General features: G+C 46.4%; 1 protein-coding gene across 2 annotated transcripts in view; it reads right to left on the reverse strand.

Moving 5' to 3' along the window:
- The window catches only part of LOC139763542 (uncharacterized), a 673625-nt gene that overhangs the window by 328449 nt on the left and 331252 nt on the right, over positions 1-13924 (reverse strand). For both annotated transcript variants that reach the window (XR_011716186.1, XM_071689742.1), the window contains exon 3: positions 6757-6804. Coding sequence is in view for 1 of the 2 variants with exons in the window: in XM_071689742.1 (XP_071545843.1) it covers positions 6757-6804 (48 nt within the window). In the remaining variant the exon portion in view is untranslated. The remainder of the gene's footprint in view (positions 1-6756; positions 6805-13924) is intronic.

The following is a 13924-nucleotide window of genomic DNA, read 5'->3' on the forward strand; positions in this document are numbered from 1 at the left end:
CTCCATCTTCACCACACCACCATTGCGACGCTTCATCTATATCCTACCACTATCGAGACGGTCCCACCTGCAGCCTGTCACCAGTGGGACGCCCCATCTGCGTTCTACCACCACTGAGGCGTCCCATCTGCATCCTACCACACAAGGATGTCCTAGGTACAGTCTACCCCCCACTCTGACATCCTCCTTACGTCCTACCACCACCAGGACGTCCAAGCCACAGCCCATAACTATAATGGTGTATCATCAGCACTCCATAAGTCTTATATCCAGCCACCTCCACTTGAACCCCACCACTCATGTGGGGCTTCCCTGGTAACCCCTCACCATTATGAAGCCCCAGTACCCTCCTCCCCTTCATTCAACATCTCTGTGACGCCCTTTGCCTTCACCATGTAACCACTGTGACACTTCGACCTACATACCGCCACTAGAACCAATGGATTTTCCACTCTTTATCCCACTGTGACGCCATTGAATTTCACTCTACTGCCACTGACTTTCATCCTACCACCACAGTGACACCACCATATTCCCACTGTCGCTACTACGATGCCTCTCTTTCACTCTGACACCAACTGGAACGCTCAAGCAGCACCCAGCCAGCAATGTGGCTCCACATTCATTGCACCGTGTCTATACCTAGCTACCACTATGATGTAACAGCATCCCTCCTGCTGTGTGACGCCTCCATTTACAACCAAGTACACCTGTTTCCTATGTGACATTGAGCCTGCACTCTGTTCTGTGTGACGTTTCTCACTACACCCAATTACACCTGCACTCTTGTACTGTGTGAAGCCTCCATCTACTCTTATTACACTTGCATCTCAACCTCTACAACCCCTATATCTATACCCAATCACACCTATACCCAACCCTGTCTGACACCTCTATCTATACCCAATCACACCTACAGACTATCCTCTATCACACCTCCACCTACACCCAATCACACCTGTACCCTGTGACGCCTCCACCTGCACCCAATCACACTTGTACCCTGTGACGCCTCCACCTACACCCAATCACACCTGTACCCTGTGACGCCTCCACCTACACCCAATCACACCTGTACCCTGTGACGCCTCCACCTGCACCCAATCACACTTGTACCCTGTGACGCCTCCACCTACACCCAATCACACTTGTACCCTGTGACGCCTCCACCTACACCCAATCACACCTGTACCCTGCCCTGTTTGACATCAATATCTACCCCAAGTTACACCTTACCCTACCCTGTGTGACGCCTCTATCAATACCCAATTACACCAGCACCCCAATCCCTTATGATGCTTCACTACACACACCACCAAGACTCTGATGCATCCTCACACACACACACACACACACACACACACACACACACACACACACACCACAACACCAAATGGCTGTCTCTCATAAGACTACCAGTAAGCATACACTACTGGCGGTGCCTATACGCCCGTCTCTATGTTCGTCCTTCTACAGACGAGTTCTGCAGGACAAACCAGCATCACTGAATCCACAATGGGTCGTCAAGGTGGATTACTGTACTCTCGTCCTAAGGTTAAAGTTTGCAATGAGATCCTATTTTGCTACTGATGTACGCTACGTGATAATATATCACCACTCCTAATGCATGATTTGCCAGAGTTCAAGATTATGTCAAGGAAACACTAATCCCAATGAATATCACGTAGGACTTTTAAAACATAGTGTTATTCTACGACCCATTAAAACCATAGTCTCCGTCTCTTCGTTAAGCTCGAACAGTATTAAGTTACTCAAATGTCTGACCTGAGGCAAGATTTTTCGACAATTCTTTGATTATACACCTTTTGTCGTTTCACAATGTCTCTCTCTCTCTCTCTCTCTCTCTCTCTCTCTCTCTCTCTCTCTCTCTCTCTCTCTCTCTCTCTCCTCGCTTGTAATTCACGTCAAACGTTTAATCCTTAGACCCTAAGAGAGGCAAAAAAGGAATGGAGGAAGGGGAAAAAAACATCTTTCGATACATCCAAAGCATTTAGCCAAAGTGTTACTGACACCTTTGTCTAACGCACGACCACACACTTTGTTGATAACAAGTGTTGCTAAGACGAACATTTTTTTTTTCTTTTCTTATGACGAAGGTAAGTGACCGTCAGCGGAGCCCAGCCAGCTAGACAGCCGGCTCTTCACTCCGTTCACACCACCGTCAGGTGATTCCCAAGACACTGAGGGAGGTACAGCGGCAGCAGAGGGAGATACTGCCAAGCCCCAGCAACTACAGGTCTCCTTACTGCCACGAGAAAAGAAGCCATTCTTAGTCTGTCTCTAGCCGGCTCTTCACTCCGCTCACACCGCCGTCAGGAAATTCCCGAGACACAGAAGGAAGGGGCAGCAGGCAGCAGAGGCAGGCCTCGCGAAGCCCCAACGACTACAGGTCTCCTCACTGCCGTGGGAAAAGAAGCCATCCTTGGTCTGTCTCTCATGTCATGTCGGCCGATGTGTCATGACCTCCTGACCGGTTATGATCTCTCCAGCGTCTCTAAATTAGTGCTCCCAAAAGCGCCTTGCATATGATCTCTCCCTCTTTGTTCACCGCGCGCGGGAGACCAGACAAATTTAGACTTACGAGATTCAAGCTTGATCTTAAGGGGATTTCTTACTGGTGCTCAATTTAAGTTCTGACTTTAACTGTTACATTCCACTATCGTTCTGTCATCATCATCACCATCGCCCTCATCACATCACCACTATTATCCTCATCATCGTCCCCATTCACGACATCATCTACATCCCTCACCATCACCCTCCTCCCTCTTGCTATCGCCACCACCAACTCTACTCCTCTCCACCACCATCTTCACCACAGGTATTGCGCCACAGTAACACCTACAGGATGAATAATCGCTGCGCCAGAACATTGCAACACCCTCTCCATCACCATCACCTGAGCATAAGCTCCTGTCGTAATAACACAAATCATCTACACCAACACGACCACGTCACAAAACGCCACTACAACCGCAGTACAACAAAACCACCACTGCCACATCAATGTCTCCCCACCACCACATCCAACACCATCCACGGCAACACCATTAACCTAACCCTCCCTTAAGGACACCATCCCATAACACTGTCACCCTTCCTTCCCTCACCAGACCTAACCACACCCCCAGCAGGAACCCCCGCGCGCCCCTAGTGACCTCCTGACCGTGGCCCTTGATCCCCACAAGCCCTCCTCGCCTCCACCGGGTAGGTCTTCCGGAGTGGTGACTCACACATACCTTCACCCCACCTGTGGTCGCCCACACCCGTTATCTCCTCCTCGGATTCTGCTCTCCCCAAACGTCTCTCTCTCTCTCTCTCTCTCTCTCTCTCTCTCTCTCTCTCTCTCTCTCTCTCTCTCTCTCTCTCTCTCTCTCCTTCTGTCTCTTTTTCCCCTCCTCCTCCTCCTCCTTCCCCCTCCTCTTTCTTGTCTTCCTCTTCTCCCTTTATGCTTCTCTTGTCGCACCTTCTCAACCATCTCTCTTCCTCCTCCTTATCGTCATTATGCTTCTCACCTCCTCTTTATTATCTTCGTCTAACTCTCCTTCTTCTCATGCTTATCAACCTTCCTCCCCTCTCCTTCTTCATGCTTCCATCTCCATTTCAATTCCCTCCACCTTTCATCTCTCATTTTCACCAGTGTCCCGCTTCATTTATCATCCTTCTGTCCTCTTCATTTCACTCTTTCGTCCCTCGTCCTTCCCCTTCCTCCTCCATGCTGCCCTATCTCCTCTGGCATCAGGGTCGCCCCTGAGCCGCCCTCATGGCCTCCTGTGTAAAGTTTGCTGCATTATAGAAAAAAAGTGATATGATCTTTTTCTCTCGATGATGAAGGGACACACACACACATTTTCGGTGGCTTTTATGATGGACGTTGAATACACTGAATTTATTATCTCTGAGGATGAAGAGGCGTTTCTGATGCAAATCCCATGAATCCTCTTCATTTATATTAAAGGAAGTATTTGCAGATTTTCTCTTTTTTTTTTTCCTGACAACAGAGAGTAATGTGAGTTGTCATTCGGATACAAAGTCTTTACATTTCATATACTTTTTATAGAGAATAAGTTGGTCTTCCTTTAATCTACATTCTCACACACACACACACACACACACACACACACACACACTATCTATCTATCTATCTATATATATATATATATATATATATATATATATATATATATATATATAGATATGAATTTGTATATATATATATATATATATATATATATATATATATATATATATATATATATATATATATATCAGACTGGGGAGGATTAATGTGGTTTCAGGAGTGGTATGGAAATTATGGATCGGGTACTTGATTTGAAGAATGTGTGCGAAGAATACTTAGAGAAACAGATGAATTTGTACGTGGCATATATATAGATCTGGAAAAAGTGTACGACGGGCTGACAGAGGTGGTTTATGCCTTATACGGCGTGGGAGGAAAGATATTAGAAGGAGTGAGAGTTTTATTACAGAAAGTAAGGGGTGCGTGGGAGTAGATGAAGAGCAGGATTGAGTTGTTCCAAATGAAGGTGAATCTGCGGCAGGGATGTGTTGTCACCATGGCTGTTTAATCTTTTTTTCTGGATGGGGATGGTGAAGGGAGCAAATGCAAAGGTCTTGGATGCAGGAGCAGGTATGAAGTCAGTTGGGAATGGAGGCTTGGGAAGTAAGTCAGCTGCTGTTTACTGATGACATGGAGGCGGTTGTAGTTTCGAGTGAAAAACTGTAGAAGCTGGTATCTGAGTTTGGAATACAGTGTAAAAGAAGGGATATGAGAGTGAATGTGAATGAAAGAAAGGGTGTTAGGTTTATCAGCAGAGATAGAAGGTTAGCTGGGATGTGTGAGTTTGAATGAAGAGAACTGGAGGTGTGAGTCTGAATGAAGAGAACTTGAAGGAAGGACATGGCAGCAAATGGAACCATGGGGGTAGTCGTGAGTCACAGGGTGGGGGAGGGGCTAAGGGTCCTGAAAGTATTAAGGAATGTGTGGCTGGGCGAAGATGGGCATGTCTAAAGGTAAAGTAGTCCCGACGGTGTCGTATGGATGCGAGGCGTGAGCTTCAGATGAGGATGTAAGTCACGAACCCTGTCGCGATATATAGCGACTTGTGGTATACACAAAAGTGAGAAATACCAGGATACACCTGTGGCGAGGCTGTTGCACTTTTGGTGGGGTTAAGCAACCTACAAGCGGTGTGATTACACGCTTCTGGGCGACAGGATGTGTAATATGGTCTCCTGAGCACCGAACCAGACGGTCATGCAGGTAAAACGGCGAATAATTGCTTGGAGCGACCTGTCCAGGCTCTAACGAGGTCATGAATGCAAGACAATATCCCGTCACGTTCTTGCCATTTCCTGCTGGTCAGTGAGGGAGTGTGAATTCTCATTTCATGATTCAAAGGGAAAAAAAAAAGGTCACACCACTAACAGCCCCTCCATCTTTCCCCAGCGTCGTATCGTCGTGTTCAAGGCTCGTAGCATAGTCCTCAAATCTCGTACCACGAAGGTACGACCCTTAGGTATGAGGTCGAAGCCTTTAACTGGATCTTTTTGGGTCTGGTCAAAGGCTAGCTCATCATACCCAAGGATCGGTACTACTGTGAACAAAAGGATTACGACTTTTCGACAATATTCACACAATGCAGGTTACTTTAGTCCTAACATCTGGGAGTGGCTACTGAAACGCTTTACTCAAGCCCACACCTAGAGCTGGTGTTAATGCACGCATTCCCTTCGGCGTTGACGTGGAGGGACACGCCAGCCGTAACGTACTTCAACGCTGTTTCGTGTAAGAGTCGAAACCCAGAGGCCATCTCAGTACATCTATATATATACCTACCGATCCACGATGTCTTTGTACTTTTACATGTAAAACCTAAGTGATAAATTCGTGCCTTACGGTGTTAAACCTGCCTTGTATTTACAGAACCGTAAATAGAATTTCCACGTGCTGTTTCCTACCCATGGGGTGAAATCAGCTGTCATGAAGGCCTCAATTTCAATGACTTATCCGGCCATTATCGGTTAATCGAGCGTGTCTGAATTTGTGGAGAATACAGTGATACCGCCGCCGATACGGGAAACTCGCCCTTACTGTGCGTGAAGTATGTGTATCATATTATTACTGACGTTATCTTCGTCGTTTGTTAGATATCTGTTATCATAAACACTTGTACTGGCTGTGGGGCAAGTGTGTGGGTAGTAATATTCCACACGCTCGCCACACGCAGTCGTCAGGCGAGAGTGTCAATAGCCCAAGCATCTGTCTTGTGCTGGTCGTCTGATAAGGGTAAGTCATATCTTTATCTTCGTCCTCTAGTTAAGTGTCAGATATCACTGCTGACATCTACCTTGTCCTGGTCGTCTGACAAGTATTAACAACAGAATACTGCTGACATCTACCTTGTCTTGGTCGTCTGACAGACATTAACAACAGAATACTGCTGACACCTGCGTTGTCCTGGTCGTCTGACACACATTAACAACAGAATACTGCTGACACCTGCGTTGTCCTGGTCGTCTGAGAAGCATTAACAACTGAATACTGCTGACACCTACCTTGTCTTGGTCGTCTGACAGACATTAACAACAGAATACTGCTGACACCTACCTTGCCTTGGTTGTCTGACACACATTAACAACAGAATACTGCTGACACCTACCTTGTCTTGGTCGTCTGACACACATTAACAACAGAATACTGCTGACACCTACCTTGCCTTGGTCGTGCGGTGATCTCCCACTGCTGATGGTGACAGCCACCTGGGGGAAATAAAAGTAATTCAATCACTTTTCTAAAATCCTTTTTTTCCACCAGTGTCGTGTACTATATTACATTTATTTTGTTTTCGTCTAAGTCTCTCTACCATTTCCAATAAATAACCGTAAGTATATAATCGTAATTATCTATAGATAATTCATTATCCCCAGTAAATTAGACTCAGTTAATTACCTTCCATGTTATGAAATATAACTTCAGTTGATCGCTATTTTCCCAGTTACATACATCTTAGTGTAATTCAAATTAATATTGGGTATGCAGCTGCTTTTCTAACTAACGACCCAAGCCAATTTTTCACCTAACCTTACGTCTATCATTCACTCAGTCCATCTATCCATCTAACATAGCCATCCCTTAACCCACATCTTATGTCTAACATTCACTTAAGCTATCTATCCATCGACCATAACCATTCCTTTTAACCCATACCCTATGTCTATCACTTACTCAGACTATCTATCCATCTAACATAACGCTCCCTTAGACCACATCCAATGCCTATCACTCACTCAAGCTGTCTATCCACCTACCACAACCATCTCTCAACCGATCTGTCTCTCTGTCTATCCCTTCCTCGTCCTCTTGACTCCACTTTGTCTATCTGTCCATTTTTGCCTAGCTTTCCTACGCCCTCCCTTCTTCACCCAGACGTCGTGAACCAAATAAACTCCCACCCCCCCAGTCAACCACCTCCTCAACCGTCATCCTCGCCCCACGAATTTCTTTCACGACCACATCTCCTTCATCCATTACCCCCTTTTTTATCTCTCTCTCTTTTCCTCAATTCCCACTCTCCCTCTTCAGGCAGGAGGGCCACGCCTTTACTCGCTCTACAAGTCACTCTTCATGTCATTCTCGAGGGCATGAAAATCGGGGTCCTCTCTCTCTCTCTCTCTCTCTCTCTCTCTCTCTCTCTCTCTCTCTCTCTCTCTCTCTCTCTCTCTTCATCCTTCACTACTGCTCTCCGGTTCGTCCGATTCGTGTCCCGCAAAGAGAGAGAGAGAGAGAGAGAGAGAGAGAGAGAGAGAGAGAGAGAGAGAGAGAGAGAGTTCGCCCGTGTAACATAAACCAACCCTCCAGCCATCATAGCGTCTGTTCGAGACACAGGCTACAACCGGGAAGGAAAACGTTCTAAGAGACCGGGTTCATTGTTGAGGATGAGCGAAACCTTTCCCTCCCCCCCAAAAAAAAGTAATACAATTAGCGAACAGAGAAACAAGTTATGATAATCAGTTACCCGTAGTTAACCTGTCCCCATGACAATACTTACAGCAGACGTTTTCTTGGCTGCTACCATACATTATCAAGACACCTCACACATTATGCTAACCTGTAGTATCATACCACTGAATATCTTACACGCAAGAGACGGAGGTGCGAGGAGAAGAATTATATCTGGGTGTTATTTAGTCTGGCTGAGTACAGAATCTTCCGAAGCAAATGACCCACACGCTACACGCTAACAGAGTACCTCCGTCTCACACTAAACCTTCCTGGTGTATTGGGGGAGAGACTTCTGTCGCTGCAGTGCACGGAGTTTATCGTACGTGTTCACCAGAATTTACGTACTTGTTGGTCAGGTTTTATTATCATTTTCCTCTACCGCTTCGTCAGCGTCTGGGAAAGCGGCGGCCCTCCGGTATTATATACCTGATTGAATGTAAGCATTATCTTCGAATCGTAAACTTGTGGTATATCATTTAATCTCTCTCTCTCTCTCCAATGAAAGGGATTTGTACTTAACACTGACCATTTCCGCCGGCCCCAGCCAGAGGGTGTTGACTGACTTGCCAGTCAACTTTCATCTTGACTGTGACCCAAAATGTTTTTGGCTCTTTCTTTTTTTTTCCTTGAGTGACGAAGAGTTTACTCCATCCTTTCTTCTGCGTGACCGAAGCACAAACAACGACGCCCTCTACGCTCATAGACGAGAAGTAAACATAGAGAGGGAAAAAGAAATGATAATGGGGGAATGAAACATGGATGTATTATTGGTAATTAAGAGTCGCCCAGTACTGAGGTGGTGGACAATACGGGCTGCTCCGTGCCAGGCTAATGAGGGAATAGTCTCACTGTGATAATACAAGATTGACACACAGGATAGTGTCAGTGTTCCAGCGAGCGTTCCTGCTACTTCCCCTTCTCCTTCTTCTCTCTGCTCTTCCTCCATCTACGCCATTCACTTATACACCCAGCTCCTTTCTACCTTTCTTCCTTGCTTCCTTTTTTTTTTCCTCCATCTCTCTCCTTCCTCGCCTCGAACACAGGGGTACACACACACACACACACACACACACACACACACACACACACACACACACACACACACGCACAAAACACAGCTTTATGTATTACCTTTATAACTCAGGAGTTGAAATATAGAAATCTTCCTCCGCAATACATCAATGGGTGTTGCCCACGATTTGTGTGTGGGTGCGGAAGATGCGCTGGTAGAGGGCAGAGTTGTGGAGTGGGGGGCAAGTTGTGGTGGGGGAGGGAGTGGGTGGATATCGTGGGGTTGGTGGGTTCAGAGCGACAGACCAGGTGATGATATTGATGGGTTGGATGATGGAAGACAGGTAAGAGGCACGGAGTGGCATAGGACGGAGGAAGGGACGGAAAAGGAATAGTTAAGGACGACAGAGAGGGAGAGAGAGAGAGAGTGGTGGACATACGCTGGTGGAAGGAGAACTGTGGGAAAAAAAAGCATCGTAAACACTGATTCATCGAGGGTAGATTACCCAAACAGTCGCTGGTGCTTAAATATGAATGTACAAATACTTGAATACATACATGCGCTAAGGAAAACTTACAGTGTAGAATACGATACACAGAAAATCGAATGACTTCTACGACTAAGATGCTCTTAATCTAATGAATTCTATAACAGGTTTATGATTACCCTATACTCAGCCTGGCGCTCAATTTAAACGAAGAACAAGACAGTTGTAACATCTGTGGAGAAATGTCACAAAATCACAACAGCGATCCGTTAAACCGTCTTTAACTATATTTTCCTAAAAGCTCTTCGATCTCAAGAGTCGGATCGACAAAGAAGACACCACGAGATCATCATAATTTCCCTCATATTTCGTTTTTTCTATCAAACTCTCATCATTTTCACCTTTCCAACCCGACATGGCTTCGACTGGAACGTCTTCTGGAACACTTCTGGAACCAGTAAGAAACTCGCATATCAATTTCCTCCTGGATGTAAACATTAATCCTCACCTCCGGGCAGATATATATATATATATATATATATATATATATATATATATATATATATATATATATATATATATATATATATATTTTTTTTTTTTTTTTTTTTTTCATACTATTCGCTATTTCCCGCGATAGCGAGGTAGCGTTAAGAACAGAGGACTGGGCCTTTGAGGGAATATCCTCACCTGGACCTCTTCTCTGTTCCTTCTTTTGGAAAAAAAAAAAAACGAGAGGGGAGGATTTCCAGCCCCCCCGCTCCCTTCCCTTTTAGTCGCCTTCTACGACACGCAGGGAATACGTGGGAAGTATTCTTTCTCCCCTATCCCCAGGGATATATATATATATATGTTAAAGGCTTATTTCTTATGACAGGTCATTCGAAAAGGTCCTCTTCTCCCGTCCAATGATGCTGTTCAGAAGTTAATTTACACTGACTGCTGAGGACTGGGTCTCTCTCTCTCTCTCTCTCTCTCTCTCTCTCTCTCTCTCTCTCTCTCTCTCTCCACGTATATAGCAGACACTGTCGGATCCAGTCGTGGTACTCGACTGCCTTCATATTCTTAGGCGTCGGTGGACGTACCACCATTACACGGTAATCTCCCGGCTTAACACGCACCAGGGGACCAGAATTTGGATCCCATCTGTTCAAAGATTTGACGTTCTTTTTTTTTTCTCCTCTCTTACTCCTCTTAACTCAAGACCTATTCAGCCCAAATAGAAACGGGTCCTCTTGCTCATCAGTACATGTATTTTCAGGCTGAAACCAAATGGTGGCCTGTAAATTCCAACCTCAATAAAGATTTGATGATAATAATGTTGGAGGATGATGGGCGAGAGGGACCCCTTCATGTTACCCAGATGATAACGTCACGTGTCATCAATAAAGTGATATCAACCCATCATGATGTGGGCCAGTACTGATGGCATGAACCATATCGTGTCATCAATGCTCTGCCATCAATTATTACTGTATCATCGGGACGGTAGGACGCCATCAGAATAGTGTCGTCAATTCTCGAGCCATCAGCCATGCCATGTAGTAAAGAGGTGTGGTGGCTCACCACCGCACTCCTCCAAGAGCAGACGAGGATGCCTCCTCCCACCAGACACCTGCAAGAGGAGATGCGAGTGCCTTCCTACCACAGACTCCAAAGACAGATTTATCTGCTTCCCAGCAAACCCATCCGGGGATGGATGCCACCCATCCAAAAGTAGACATGAATGCCTATCTACCACAGACTCCAAAGACAGAGGTAGATGCCTCCCACCAGGTTCTTTTAAAGGATGAATGCCACCCACTACACTCCTCCAAGGGTAAATATGGATGCCTCTCACTGCAACCCCTCAAGGGCAGACGCAGATGCCATCCACCGATATCCACCAGGGCTAAACGTGGATGATTATCTTTCCTCCTGACTCAGAGAGAGAGAGAGAGAGAGAGAGAGAGAGAGAGAGAGAGAGAGAGAGAGAGAGAGAGAGAGAGAGAGAGAGGACCCACCTCCCGCACCACAACAAATGTTGCGCACCGAAATATTCCTCAACAGAAATATTTATAAACCTGTCTTCCCTCGATCCTCCTCACAGGCAGATACCAACACCTTTCCTCCCCACCCCGCCTCGACCCCTACTTCCTTGCCGCGGAGAGATGTCCTTGCCACTTTCTCCCTGGCTGAATGTCTTCCTCCTTCCCTCCCTCCCTCCCTCCCTCCTCACCCTTCATCATTTATATTTAGAATCGCCAGGTCCACCCCTGGCACGGACCCTCGCCTTTTTTTGGACGACCACATTCTCTCTCTTCCTCACCCTTCGCTCTCTCTCTCTCTCTCTCTCTCTCTCTCTCTCTCTCTCTCTCTCTCTCTCTCTCTCTCTCTCTCTCTCTCTCTCAGCAACAGACATTCTACCTTCTCTTGCCTCCTTCCTCGCCTTCATTATCTGCCTACTTGCCCACCTCGAGGGATATCCAGTTACACACATCGCCTCTATGTACCACATACTCATACTTGAGAAAGAAGAGACAGTGTAGAAAGGAAAAGAAATATCCCTGACAAGATGGGCGTCTTCTTCCTTTCAGAAGTGACGAAGACATTAGCATAAAGGAATCTAACTTAACCGTTGGTCTAATGAACGCTGGCATACCTTCGACCTGACCCTTCTGTGGTTAGTTATGCACCTGAAGTATAATTACGCAGGAGTCGTAATATTGGTTGTGTTTACAGAGCCGTTATGGTGATCGTGTTGCGAGTAATGGCATATGTGAGTGATGGTTTTTCTTATGGAGGTGATGGGGGCTGGGGATGGTGTGGTGATGGTGGTTTTACAGATACAGATCAGTGATGGTTATGATGATAGTGGTAGTATTAGTAGTTATAGAATCAGTGTCAGTAAATGGTAGTTAGCCGACTAATAATGGGTTCCTCTGGACTGATAGTAGTAGATGTAGTGATATCAGCAGTAGGAGCAGGTGTAATTACAAAAAAAAAAAGGGATTGTGGGTGTGGTAGTGCTGGTGTGATGGCATTGGTGAAGATGGGTATGGTATGGTGGTGGTGGCGGTGGTGGTGATGAGACGGTGGTGGGAGGGTTAGTGGGTCGAGGGTGACACTCACATTAGGGGTTTCATCAGGGTAAAGAGTATTACATGGACGACCCAAGATCAACAGCACACAATGAGAGGCATTACATAGTCTGCCTCTACAAGGCATCCCTGAAGCTCTATCCTGCCTTGTACCCAGCTAACACCGCTACACTTTACTGATGTAGAGAAGTAAGCCTCAAGGACTACACGTCAGCAGGGGGTCTTCGAAGTGCTTGGTATCAGAACAAATGAACCAGCCACTCGACACATCGAAGTCCTCACGACACGTGGAGGTGTCCGCGAGGTTTACTCTTAGTGTTGAGTGCTCCCATATCACCAATGCCATCCTTCTTGTGCTTGAAGCACCTAGACACACTACCGATTACGAGGACCTCGTGAATCCCTTCCGAAAGACGCTGCTAGAGGTGAACAAGGGTGTTGTGAGGACGCGTGAAGGCCTATAACATGAAGGGGTTCTCGTGGTACCGCACCAAGACTCGAAGTCTTGAAGCTAAGATGGGAGATATTCAACACAGGATATATCACCTTGGATGCCACTTTATGAGTTCTGTGATCCATGCGATGGTCTTACGCAACAGATGGCTGTTCCTGAAGATGGACTAGATGAGAGAGAGAGAGAGAGAGAGAGAGAGAGAAAGGACCCAACAGAATGATAGAATGACATGAAAGAATCTACGACAGAAGAGATAAATGTCAAAAAGATAAATACGACACTCTCCCTTCAACACAAGTTCGTCCCTGTGAAGAAGGGAATGAGACGTTATCAAAGAAGGGAATACGATGCTATCAGTTTTCTGTACCTCCCTCATCGGCATCACAGGTGGGAAAGGAGGTGCGGCGACTATGCTAGCGAGGTTAAGAAAGGGCGCGAGGTCAGTCATTCTCGACGACATGAGGAGGAAAAGTGTGCAAGTGTGTGTAAGGGGCGACATCAGGCACGCTGGGGAGAAGAGCAGAGTCTTGACCCCTGAGACGTCACTGGAGAAGGCGAGGGAGTTCACACTTCTGGACTTCCTGGTGGACGCAAATGGCACCTTGAGATCAACAAGAAGACAATAACTCGAGTTATTTTCATGCGAGAAATACGATACTGTTGTTTCGCTGGAGGTACACCTACTACCCCTGGCTCGGAGCTCTCTCCAGTGGTCACACGAGGGGGTGGGGCGGGTTTACGGGGTGGTGGAGGTGAAGCCAAGGTAGGTAGGTTGGGGGGGTGGAATGCCGGGGCGCGCTTGCGGGCCTGTAGTGTCAGCAGTGACTAGTGACCGCGCAGTGTT

The sequence above is a fragment of the Panulirus ornatus genome, chromosome 47, assembly GCF_036320965.1.
Source record: "Panulirus ornatus isolate Po-2019 chromosome 47, ASM3632096v1, whole genome shotgun sequence".
Classification (NCBI taxonomy): domain Eukaryota; kingdom Metazoa; phylum Arthropoda; class Malacostraca; order Decapoda; family Palinuridae; genus Panulirus; species Panulirus ornatus.